The following is a 12,408-nucleotide window of genomic DNA, read 5'->3' as shown; positions in this document are numbered from 1 at the left end:
GAAAATTGTCATTGTGCGAACAGGCTATGATGTTTAATTTACATGCACTGAATGCACAATGGCAATATGAATCGTCGTCGTGACATGCCGATACCAAACTAGAACCAAAACAACCATTTTCTTGCTTTCATCAAAATTTTAATTAACACGAAACTCACGTATATTTAAATTCAGAAAAAACTTAACGTAACGAATACACATGTGTGTATTTTATCTATTCATCAAATACAAATTACATTTAAATTCTTTACTTACATTATCGCTTTGGTACTTTTGCACGAATCGTCCATTTTTAGCGTGGGTTCGCTCTTTGTAATGACGTATGTGTTCTTACGGGAAATGAACCACATTGAAAAGAAAGATTGCGACTCACGGTTTAAGTTTACATGGTAATTTATGCAGTTTTTGACACTGACATGGGCATAATTAAGTTTACACTGTGATTTATGCAGTGTTTGACAATGACATGCCCTTAAAAAGTATATTGCAAGAGCAGATAACGAAATCTTTCTTATGTGTTAGAGAGTGCCTTAACGTTAAACCATTAATATAAACGTTCAGTCAAATTAATTCATCATTACAGATGAAAATAACACTTGTCTCAAATTATCACTAAGTGTTACATTAAATTGCTTCTAAACTGGGAACTGAAATAAACACGCAAATTAATTAAGAATCAGTGGTTACTTATTTTATTTCATCGCAAAAATACAATTTAATTATGACAATCATTTGGAACTTATTTGTAATTAAAAATTTACTCCATCTTTATGCAATGACAATAAATAATGGTTTGTATTTTAAATCCTCGAACAGTTAAATTATCGTAATTACTGTAAATATTCGGAGTCTGATTTTGTTTTCGGTGTCGCAAATTTGAATATACAGAAGTGTTTCCAAAATAAATTGCGCGGAAACTTAAGAGAGACCCCGTGCCAATATTCAAGTCCATTGCATTGTTTTAGCATCACCAACCTTAATTGTATGGCGGATGTTTGTGAATATATTGCGTAAAGTATGAATTCCTGACAATGATATGCTAGCAATTAATTTGAAAGAATTGTAAGTATTTTGTATTTTTCCGATAGAGATACTCCAATACTTAGACCACTGACTTTACTGTACTTTGAATCTTAAATTTGCACGAAAATAAAGTGTGAACATTATTATTTGGTTGTTTTCTTCTTGAATCGTCGTATTTATTACACAGATCATGGCAGGATGGAACATTTTGCTGTAAATATTAAACAATAATTTACAAAAACGCTTAATATTGAAATAAATCTGATTAGCATGTTCGGTAACTTCAGAAGTTTTTCCTGTACATATAAAATTTAAAAACCGCGAATGCATTAGGCAACACTTATTGTTTCCATATCAATGTCACTACAACTGAATATTCACTTTAATTATCAACTGAAGCCACTGTTTATTACATGCTCATTCTAGGATAAAACGTGCAAGTAACGGTCAACAAATTTCTTGCATTCATCTGCCAAGTTCTATTACCATAATCAAATTTTAAAACACACATCGAAGTTGTCGACGGATTCATGCAAAACGGTAGCATTCTGATTAAATCGTGATTAAATGTAACCGTCCGTGAATTAAGTGTTATTAATTATAAGCGGTAAAAATGGGTTTCCGAAAACTGTCATAAAAATAGTTATTTTGGCTTAATCGAAGATCTCCAAAAATAAGTGACCGAAACATTAACGTAATAACGGTAGATGTTTCAATAGTATAATGTTATTACTTTGAACCTTTGATTGATATATCCTTTACACATGTAATACATTCTTAAAATTTTCTGAACGTCAGCGCCCGTTGATATCATATTGATGCAACTAGAAGCAGTTAATTTATTCAAAAACAATGAAAATTAAGAATAAAATGTATATAAAATAGTGTTAACCATACCCCCTACATGAGCTATCCGAAAACATGCGGCGTTCCGCTTGGATACTATAAAGATTCAGTATGCAGATAAAACGATTTTGCACGAAACACTGAACCTGTCGTCTGTAAGAGTAAAAAGAGGAATTATTCTTAAAAAATACGGGTCTGAATCAGGGGCCCGGGTCAATCGTTTCCATCGAATATTTTTAATAAATATAAAGGTTTGATTTCTTGCGCGCATACGTTAACCAGAATTATCCTTTAAAAGGACACTCATGTGTCAAAATTATGGTCCTATTCATAGGTCATGGTCATTGAATGTGAAGACCATGAGCGCATATGAACAGTTTTGTGAAAAATTCTTTCAGTGTGAACTTTTAATTAAACATCAATCGTACTTATACTAGTGACACTCACACGTTAACCTTAACCAATCTTGCGAGTTAACCACGTGACTGGCATAAGTCAGCTTTTTAATTATTATAATTTCATGTCAAACAGATAGCGATTGTTTATGGCCAAGAACGTTGGCAATGAATTGTTATATTGACCTTTTACGCGGGAACCTTAGCACGTGGCACATTATATGGTCACTATGGACATACACATTTACATAACACAAATTAAAGAAATAGACCATTAACCTCGAATTGAGTAGCAGTGACATTATTTGCGCATAATCTTCACATTTTCCTTTATGTTTTTACCAAGTTTTAATAAAGTATTCCTAGTGATTAGAAGTGCTGTGTCCAGTATTGCAGATGGACGGACGGATATGCAGTCGGACAAACGGACATACATAAATAAAGTTTAAGATCCGAGAATGTAAATTATGCAGCTGATAAATAGTGCTAATATTTTGTTAACACGCACTATGACTGAAATTGATTTTTTATTTAATTAAATTATGCATGACCTGAGCAATGATTCAGACATCCAAGTAAAAACTCAGTGTAATTGATAAGTTTGACGGCATGCGCCGATTTCAAAGCGCTTCTTCTTCTCTATATATAAATAATGTCAACACAATTTCCACAAAATACATTTGTTCGAGGAGTGTGACCGTTGCGGTATGTCATGTGTGTTGGGCAAACATTGATTTAAGCAAAAAAATGTATCACTACACAAACTTTATTATAAAATATGTACATCAGTATGACATTTGTCATTACTTCATGATTTTAATAACACGCAGATAAAACACGAACGCCACAACTAGTATTTCACTACGAAATATGTAGAAGCTTATAGTTGTTTCTTGTTGTTATATGTCCATGAATCATTGCAGTCATAAAACCTTTACTTGTTCTTCCTAGAAAGAACAGTTCCTGATTCAATAACGACATCATCATGGACTAATTAAGTATTAATATGCGTCAACATACTAGTATGACCATATTACATAAATATGTTAACACATTGCGCATTCAATAGGTACTATTATAAGCATTTGAATTCATTCGTAATGTTCATGGTTCATATCACAATTACGTTTGTATGTTCACTAAATAAAACATGCAAAACGTTATTAAGTAATGATGACATTTATATTGAATAACGTTAAGTGTACGGTTGGGATCTTCTATCACTACCAATAAAATCAAATGTCTGTTTAAATAGCAGCATGTGTTCTGTGTTGATGCGTTCCGCCTACAGCTTGCTCAGTGAGGTTGTCATGACCATCATAAGCAGCATCCATGGTGCAGCCAAGATCATCATACCTACAACAAATATTTATAGTTTTCATAATTTTGAAATTCATATGTGCTAGTTTTGTTCTAGTGTTATAGTACAAATTAAGACCACGAAAATACGTAAATACTTTATTAAAATCACACGCTATCCTTTCTATATTCTAACTTAGTGGTTAATATGTAAAAACTATATTTAAATGTTGTAAAGTTTTGTTGGTGATATGTTAATCCACTGCATTACAAATGTGTATATCAGTGTACTGACAATATAAATTCTTACATAAAAATGTTTTCTAGAAGACTTATTTCGAGTGATCTCTCCTTACATGCGAAATAAACATAAAACCATGTACACAGTTTACATAAAGTCGACTATAAGACGCTTGTCCTTGATTGAGTAGATCATAATTGTATTGTTTTATTTAGTTGTACATACTAGAGAAAACATTTCAATTTTTTTAGCCTCCTTGACAGAACAGCAAGGTCAAAACATTAACGCGACGAAAGCAATAATATTTTTTATTAATCTTAAACAATACTACTTTTTACTGGGACTTTCTTATGTTGTCAATACCTGAGTCTCATTTAAACATAGCTTTCGGATTTGATTAAGGCATGTTCAATGAAACGGTCTTCTATCTATTAAGATATAGTAATATTTAGTGTAGAGTACCTAAACTACACGCCGTCTCGTCGGTGTTGGCGGTATATCCGGCGTTGCATTCACACATGTAGGTGGTGCAGTTGCCAGCGTTAGCAGTTCCGGTACAGTCGGTGTTGGCAGAACAGGTTCCCTTAAGAGCACCGGGTGCTATAGATGATAAATAGAGCATTTCGCTATTTAATAAATCGCAAATCATAATGGTCAACCAGTTATGAAAAATACAGTAAATTAGTCACATATAATGTGATTGCCCAACAACGAAGGTATGTGTGTCGTTGCGTGAATATCAAACTGAAGTTGTGATATTAATTTATTATTGTTGATTACCTCTTATTTTAAACATTCCGATAAATAGCATATTTTTGTCTAATATTTACGCTTATCAGGTGGATAGGTTGTTGTTTTCTCAATGCAGTTGGAAATCCGTATCTTCAAGTTAAGATATTTATGTGTCAGGTCTTAACTCGGGTATGCACAAAACTAGCATGTAAAGAGATGCAAACATAACTTTATATAATGTTTATGTCTGAAAATCTAACAAATACAACAAGCTGTATTATATCTATACATACCTATGCAAGCTGTTCCCGCTGTGTTTGCTGAATAGTTGGTTTTACACATGCACTTGGAGGCCGTGCATACATTAGCGTGTGTCGTACCCGTGCAAGCGTTATCATTAAGACATGTTCCCCCCAAGGCACCGTCAGCTGCATTGTCAAACAGTAGAAGATCATTGTTATAATGTGTTAACTATCTGTTGGATTAATTTAGATCAAAATATAGTATTTTCCAATCAAATTTAAATATATTTAAGAAGTGTTTGATGTTAGAGTTGGATATCACCCGCAATTGATGTTTGTTTAAACATAAGTATTGGTAGTTCCAGGACATCACCAGCAAAATAAAGTTGCATCATAAGAAAACCGCCCGTTGTTAAAGATGGTATGTTAGTTTCAAAATAATGCGTTAACTGAGATCAATTTACTCTATTATAAAATAACAACCAATGTTGATTTTTCTTATCGAGCGAAATTTAATAAAAGCGCGTTTGAATACAACAAGATTAATAAACAAAAAATAATATTTTACAAAGCAAATACCAACCTATACAAGCAGTTCCAGCTGTGTTTGCTATGTAGTTGGCTTTACATGTGCACTTGGAGGCCGCGCAAACAGCATTTGTAGTACCCGTGCATGCAGCATCATTAAGACATGTTCCCCCTAAGGCACCATCAGCTGCATTGTCAATAATTGTTTTGTGGTTATCTCTAATAAATAAATGCAACCAAGAGGTTTTTGTTAAATTCAAAATTATCTATAAACATCTAATAACTCATGTTGTTTTGGCATGTGTTAATGACAAACAAGCAAGAATAATCCATTGGATAGAAGGATCACTTATGTTCCATTACCAACATACGTTTCCATAAACACCAATCATATCTTAATTGGAATTCAATCATAGATGTAATAGAAATTGTTGTATAAAAAAAACGATCGACCCTTTCTTACTTCCGACATTAATTTTTTATAATATAATCCAGATTGAGTGTTCAATCTGTTTTACTATATTCGACCAAAATTGATTTTTGATGTAAAGTAACTTTTAGACAACAACAAATAATGTTGCAAAGAGGTTTAGAAGATTTTTGTCATTAATTTGTCTATTTAAATTTGGAAATGTCTTGTGTTGAATTACAACCAAGATGGGCATATAACGCTAACCATTATTGGGCGTGGCAAGTTTTTAACCCATGGGTTAGACTTGAACAGTCTTTCTAGAGGACCACAATCTGATGTAACATACCAATATTCAATTTAAAACATTTCCACATCACCCCCAGATGGGGTTATTACATGTTAGGGGCATGATTTATAAACAATTGTTAGGATGATTGATTCCAAAATAACACCGTCTTGCCCTATTTTTATAAAGACTGTTAAAATTATACTAATTTAGTCTCTATAAATTGGTTGTCCCTGAAACGTAGCTATTTTTGACCTCACAATCATGATTTAAACAATATGTATACATGATACTGTAAAACATATTAGTTAATTGCTGATGCTAGTGGTTTTAGTGGATAATTTTGGCGTGATCAGTAGAGAAAGAGAAACAAAAAGTAAAGGGAACAATTTTGTGTTTGCGATGTTAGGAAATTTAGTATATTTAGTACACATCTATAATTTAGTATAAAAGTAAGATATATATTATAGACGTTAATACCCGGCTGAGCCAGGCCGGGCAGTGATAATTGGCCCGTAGGGAACATAACGGCCCGAGGGCCGAATTAACACTGGCAAAATCGCGACGTGAATATTGAATATATCCGTATATGTTTTAGTGCTTCCGCGCAGAATAAATAGGAGTCAAATGAATACATAAAACACAAATTAAATAAACAAAATGCGTTTACCTATGCATGTGGTTTTACCAGCATTGGCGCTATATCCTGTGCTACATGCACATTTTGTAGCTGTACACTTTCCAGCGTTTGTTGTAATGGTACATTGAGCATCGATTGTGCATGCTCCGTCAAGTGCAGCAGTAGCTGAAATTAAGTTAAGCATATTGAGTACACCCGTATTTGTTTAAGTACTACCGCGGTGAATTAATTGGTGAAAAATAAAAACATGAAACACAAATTAAATAAAAAATTGCGTTTACCTAGACAGGCTGTTGTACCACTATTTGCGACATAGCCTGTGCTACATGCACATTTTGTAGCTGTACACTTTCCAGCGTTTGTTGTAATGGTACATTGAGCATCGATTGTGCATGCTCCGTCAAGTGCAGCAGTAGCTGAAATTAAGTTAAGCATATTGAGTACACCCGTATTTGTTTAAGTGCTACCGCGGTGAATTAATTGGTGAAAAATGAAAACATGAAACACAAATTAAATAAAAAATTGCGTTTACCTAGACATGCTGTTGTACCACTATTTGCGACATAGCCTGTGCTACATGCACATTTTGAAGCTGTACACTTTCCAGCGTTTGGTGTAATGGTACATTGAGCATCGATTGTGCATGCTCCGTCAAGTGCAGCAGTAGCTGAAATTAAGTTAAGCATATTGAGTATATCCGAATGTGTTTTAGTGCTTCCTCGCAGAATAAATAGGAGTCAAATAAATACATAAAACACAAATTAAATAAACAAAATGCGTTTACCTAGACATGCTGTTGTACCACTATTTGCGACATAGCCTGTGCTACATGCACATTTTGTAGCTGTACACTTTCCAGCGTTTGTTGTAATGGTACACTGAGCATCGATTGTGCATGCTCCGTCAAGTGCAGCAGTAGCTAGAATTAAGTTAAGCATATTGAGTACACCCGTATTTGTTTTAGTGCTTCCGCGGTGAATAAATTGGTGAAAAATGAAAACATGAAACACAAATTAAATTAAAAAAATGAATTTACCTAGACATGCTGTTGCACCACTATTTGCGACATAGCCTGTGCTACATGCACATTTTGAACCTGTACACTTGCCGGCGTTTGTTGTAATGGTACACTGAGCATCGATTGTGCATTCTCCGTCAAGTGCAACCTTAGCTGAAATTCATTTAAGCGCATGAACAAATAGTTTTAAGAATATGAACTTTTGCATAAGTCTGAACTGTCTGTCTGTCTGTCCGTCCGTCTGTCTGTCTGTCTGTCTGTCTGTCTGTCTGTCGGTCTGTCTGTCTGTCTGTCTGTCTGTCTGTCTGTCTGTCTGTCTGTCTGTCTGTCTGTCTGTCTGTCTGTCTGTCTGTCTGTCTGCCTGCCTACTTGCTTGCATGTCTGTCTGTTTGTCTGTCTGTTTGTCTATCTATCTATCTGTCTGTCTGTCTGTCTGTCTGTCTGTCTGTCTGTCTGTCTGTCTGTCTGTCTGTCTGTCTGTTTGTCTGTCTGTCTGTCTGTCTGTCGCCACCTCTTTCGTTTTGACATGAATAAACTTTGTGGTATAGTGCGAACTAATTATTATTGTAGTCGAAAATGATGAGGACAAATTGGTCGTGATAATGGTTGTGTTATTGTAAAAGCCATTCTGTTATTATTTCCATATAAAACGAAAATGTGAGAGTGGTTTTGTTGCTGATTGATAGGAGAATGAACACCATACTTCGTACTAAATTAAGTTGTATCACAGCGACATTATTCAGATTTGTTTACAATTAGGGCTTGATTAAGTGATAATATCTTACCTCACTATGCATCTAGATACATTCTACGTTACATACAAAAAATAAACTGGTTTTCTGTATTAAATTTTCTATTTTTGTCAATCCCTTTTTAAAATATTATTTTTTAGGGGCATCATGCAATAATAAATATAGCATCATCGAACTCGATATATCAAGGACCATACGTATTGAATACAATAATGCTATTACCGATAATAATATGAAATATCGGTTTACTGTAGCACATATGTTAATAATATGAAATACTACTACAAGTTGGGTAATCGTTCTTTACCTAAGCAATCCGTGTTTCCAGTGTTTGCTACGAACCCAGTGTTACACTTGCAAAGACCAGTAGTGCAGACCGCATTGGTGGTGCAATTTCCATCAACTGTACACGCCCCGTCCAATGCAGCGGTCTCTGATACAAAATTTGAACGTCGCTTTTAAATCTCTATGAGTGATTAACGACGGAGTAAACGATAGTTGTTCATACCATTCAAAACACACGTATAATGCGTTTAATGTAAGGATAATAATTGCTTATGTTACGTTAAATAGGGTATATGGAAAGATATTAAGTTTCTCGTCCAAATAATAACAAATTCACAATATCAAAACCCTTTGAAATTTTAAAAATATTTATCAGTCCAAATAAGTCAGTTCTGATGGCTAGCTTCATTGTGAAAGATACTGATTTCATTCACAAACGTAATTCATTATTTGTACAGTCTCAATTTACTAGTTTACTAACGTGAAGATTCCACAAGGCACAAAACCAGAATGACGGTGTAGATATATCCTATGGCAGACTGAAAAATACAATGGTGTGTCATGAGAATATGTTTGTCAAGTACTAAACCGCGAGTGTAATTTGTTTTTGCTTAGCCTATTTGAAAAAGTGTTTTTTTCAACAAATAGCTCAATAAAAAAGTTAAACCATATAGTTTTGTTGGGACTTAAAAACACCCTTTAGGCAATATACACTTTTTAATCTGATAACTTGTCAAATGCATACCTATAATAATATTATAAATCTCAGAGGAGATAGACGTATTCACATTTTTTTAATTTCTAGTTTTCATTGTTAATGCAATGAATCAAAAAGGCTGCATGAAGTTTAGCTCACTTGTGTCTAAGTTTATACAGTTTTTTTTCCGGAAATAAATGCTCGTATGCTTTCTCTTGACCGTACTAATGACCTAACTCTCATAACGATTGTAAGCCTAATGTTATATTGTATGCCTTGTCGTGAATATGTCATAAATAAAATACTATTAGATATTAGTTCAACTAAGGATAATGTTTCTGGAGTTTCCAAATTCGTATACATGTATATATTATATATCTATCTAGACATGTGAATATAATATATGTTATCAACCTATTTCATTTGACTTCTTATTATGAAAAAATAGCGTGTAACAAACAGCATAGCTTTGAAGCATATTTCTTTATACTTAACGTGCCGTTTTACACTGGTCCATTGACATTTTACTTCATTTTATATTGCTAAACATATTAACATGTATAAACAATTTCTTTGACCAACGCACATCAACATTATTGCAATATTCTAAGCTAAAAGAAGAATACCTATACATGCAAAGCTGATGTTTAATTGTATAAATACAGAACACCGTAACGTGTCTAATTTAATACGCCGTACACAAATTACCGTTCTCATTTTAAAACGATTATGTTTGTTGTGTTATAATTTATTAAAATTTTCAAAGACTTTTAAAGATTTTAAAATGTGAATATCAAGTACAAAACCGCATTGAGCTGGCTCCTCAAATTTTCAGAATTTCCATAATTGCCAGTTTCACAAAAAAGTAAGATACAACTCTAACACTAATTGACGCGACTCTTTCAATTTGAAGGACCCATTGACATTATATGCCGCAATTTAACATCATATATCAAGTTAAACAACATTCCTTACGATCAAAATACGGGATGCAGTCTAGTTTTCAGTTGTTAAATGTTTTAACAGGCGGTGGTGATAACATAACAAACTTGCTTGAACATATCGACTGTAATAGTTTGACACTATAAGCTTGTGCTTTCGGTTACTTCAAAATAAACCGCCAACAAAAATGTGTTCATGAATTTTGCTTGGAGGTATTTACGTATTTTTTCCTCTGATGTCGATGGTTATTATAGACGCACAGAGGGTGGGACTAGATCTTAATCATGCAAGCTCTCGACAATGAAATTAAGATCGGATTGAATGCGCGCCAGCCGTCAATCAAACAAACTGATCATCCAATTTTACACCGCATTTTAATAATGACATTTGATATTCTAAAAAAGTGTTTTTATTTACCCAACCCAAACTTATAAAACAAAACGATTTTACTATTTTGCAAGCCCAGTTAAGAGTCCCCTTTCGGTGAGAACCAATGACCAAATGCGTAACCTTAATATTTACAATCGTCTGTGCTAGTGCAATATTGCACGCACAAACTAATGAAAATTTGGCATAGTTGCTTCTTACTGTAAAATGGCTGTTTGACCTCTGGGAAAAAACGGAGTGTATATACCTTATATGCATGTGTTTCGAGTTATTTCAGTTTTTGCGAACGGAAAGACGGACTGAAGATGGTACTGACGGATAAAATGGAAACCAAACATTTATTTGACAATCTAAATTTGTTTTGAAATTCCCTAAATAAATATACAAATGGAAGGAGGCAAATATTATCAGTCAAGAAATAAACAAAATAGTGTAATGAGCGTGTTATGTCAATGGATAAAAATAGTGATTCTTATGTTATATTAACTTTAATTGCAAATAAATTGGACAGCTTTTATTTCATGAACATACAAGATTTTCTGCTGAGCCGAGTAAGATAACCAGTAGCCTTTTAATCTACATTCATGAAGTTTAACCACAAATTTCATGATATATTCGACCATAACATGTTTTAACAGTTAATCAAATAAAGCTATGATAAATCAGGCGAAGTCCAGTACATGCCCCGTCGTAATCAGCGTCTATGTTTGTTTATCTTGGTTTGAATATGCTTGTTTTTAATGTCATATAACGCCTTAACTAGATCATGTATTTCCTTCAATTGATCGAATAGAAGTATTGCGACAAATATTATTTCTATACACACGAAATATATTTAGCTTTGATCGTTCATTACGTAAATTAAACTCGCACTAATTATATCATAACACAACTAATATAATTAATTAAATAACAATCATATTTAATTTGGTTTCTTGCGTATGATTGCGTAGGATACATTTTTTATTACAATCTTATTTGGCCGTGCCTTTGAAACATGTATTACATATTAAACTGATGACTTTAACTACAATGCAGTCGGATTCGCGTACCAATTAAATACAAACATTATTTAAAATATATTTAATTATTTAATATTTAAATTATACATTTTAATCAAATAAGATATTCAATCTGGTTTCAGTTATACTAATATATAATGAAGAAGGTACAACATTACTTTTTATTTCTATATTCCATTATTTAAAAAAAGAAACGCGTCTAGAATCCGCACATTTTTATCCTTTTTGCACAAATTATTACAATTAAAACGATTACAATAATACACCAGGTAATTTAATAAAATAATATTTCGTTTCCTACCATGGTGGTTTCACCGTTGTTATCCTGTCAGTCCGGAGGAGTGAAAATGCCTCTGTAGATAGCATCCATATATAGATCGTCTTGTTGGTGGTAACAGTAGCTACAAAACAAGTTTTCTTTGCAGACATCAGCATTAAATTGTCCCAAAATAGCCATGGTTATTTTTACAAAAACAGTACTTTCTCATGTTTATTTTCGAATTGCGGAAAACATGACATGACATGTTATTTTGAAACATCATCCGACCACCTACGTTTCCATGGTGCCAGTCAAAATATTTGCAAATAATTTCATCACATATGTGCTTCAGGGCTTGGACATGTCGTTGAATATCCTTAATGTCGCCTCAAAGTTATATTG

At 33.3% G+C, this 12,408-nt stretch overlaps 1 protein-coding gene across 6 annotated transcripts; it reads right to left on the bottom strand.

The window, feature by feature from the left end:
* Positions 1–3,014: 3,014 nt before the first annotated feature.
* LOC127838874 (G surface protein, allelic form 156-like) lies at positions 3,015–12,148 on the bottom strand. Of its 6 annotated transcripts, XM_052366893.1 has the most exons (12): positions 12,049–12,148; positions 9,181–9,238; positions 8,722–8,847; positions 7,681–7,815; positions 7,429–7,563; positions 7,177–7,311; positions 6,926–7,060; positions 6,675–6,809; positions 5,362–5,493; positions 4,830–4,964; positions 4,267–4,404; positions 3,015–3,620 (listed from the first exon to the last, which is right to left on the bottom strand). In XM_052366893.1, exons 1-12 carry the CDS (start codon positions 12,049–12,051, stop codon positions 3,550–3,552), a joined length of 1,338 nt encoding a protein of 445 aa, XP_052222853.1. In that variant the 5' UTR covers positions 12,052–12,148; the 3' UTR covers positions 3,015–3,549. The 6 variants fall into 6 exon arrangements, with proteins under 6 accessions (XP_052222853.1, XP_052222854.1, XP_052222855.1 ...); XM_052366894.1 differs by lacking the exon at positions 6,926–7,060; XM_052366895.1 differs by lacking the exon at positions 7,177–7,311.
* Positions 12,149–12,408: the final 260 nt, after the last annotated feature.

Source organism: Dreissena polymorpha, chromosome 7 (genome assembly GCF_020536995.1).
Source record: "Dreissena polymorpha isolate Duluth1 chromosome 7, UMN_Dpol_1.0, whole genome shotgun sequence".
NCBI classification, from domain to species: Eukaryota; Metazoa; Mollusca; class Bivalvia; order Myida; family Dreissenidae; genus Dreissena; species Dreissena polymorpha.
Note: the sequence above shows the minus strand (reverse complement) of the source record. Positions and strands in the feature narration are given on the sequence as shown.

Coding starts and splice junctions, on each gene's coding strand:
- LOC127838874 (XM_052366893.1), bottom strand. Junction 8,848..9,180: donor GTGCCTTGTGGAATCTTCAC/GTTAGTAAACTA, acceptor ATTTTGTATCAG/AGACCGCTGCATTGGACGGG. Junction 7,816..8,721: donor TGGAAACACGGATTGCTTAG/GTAAAGAACGAT, acceptor AATGAATTTCAG/CTAAGGTTGCACTTGACGGA.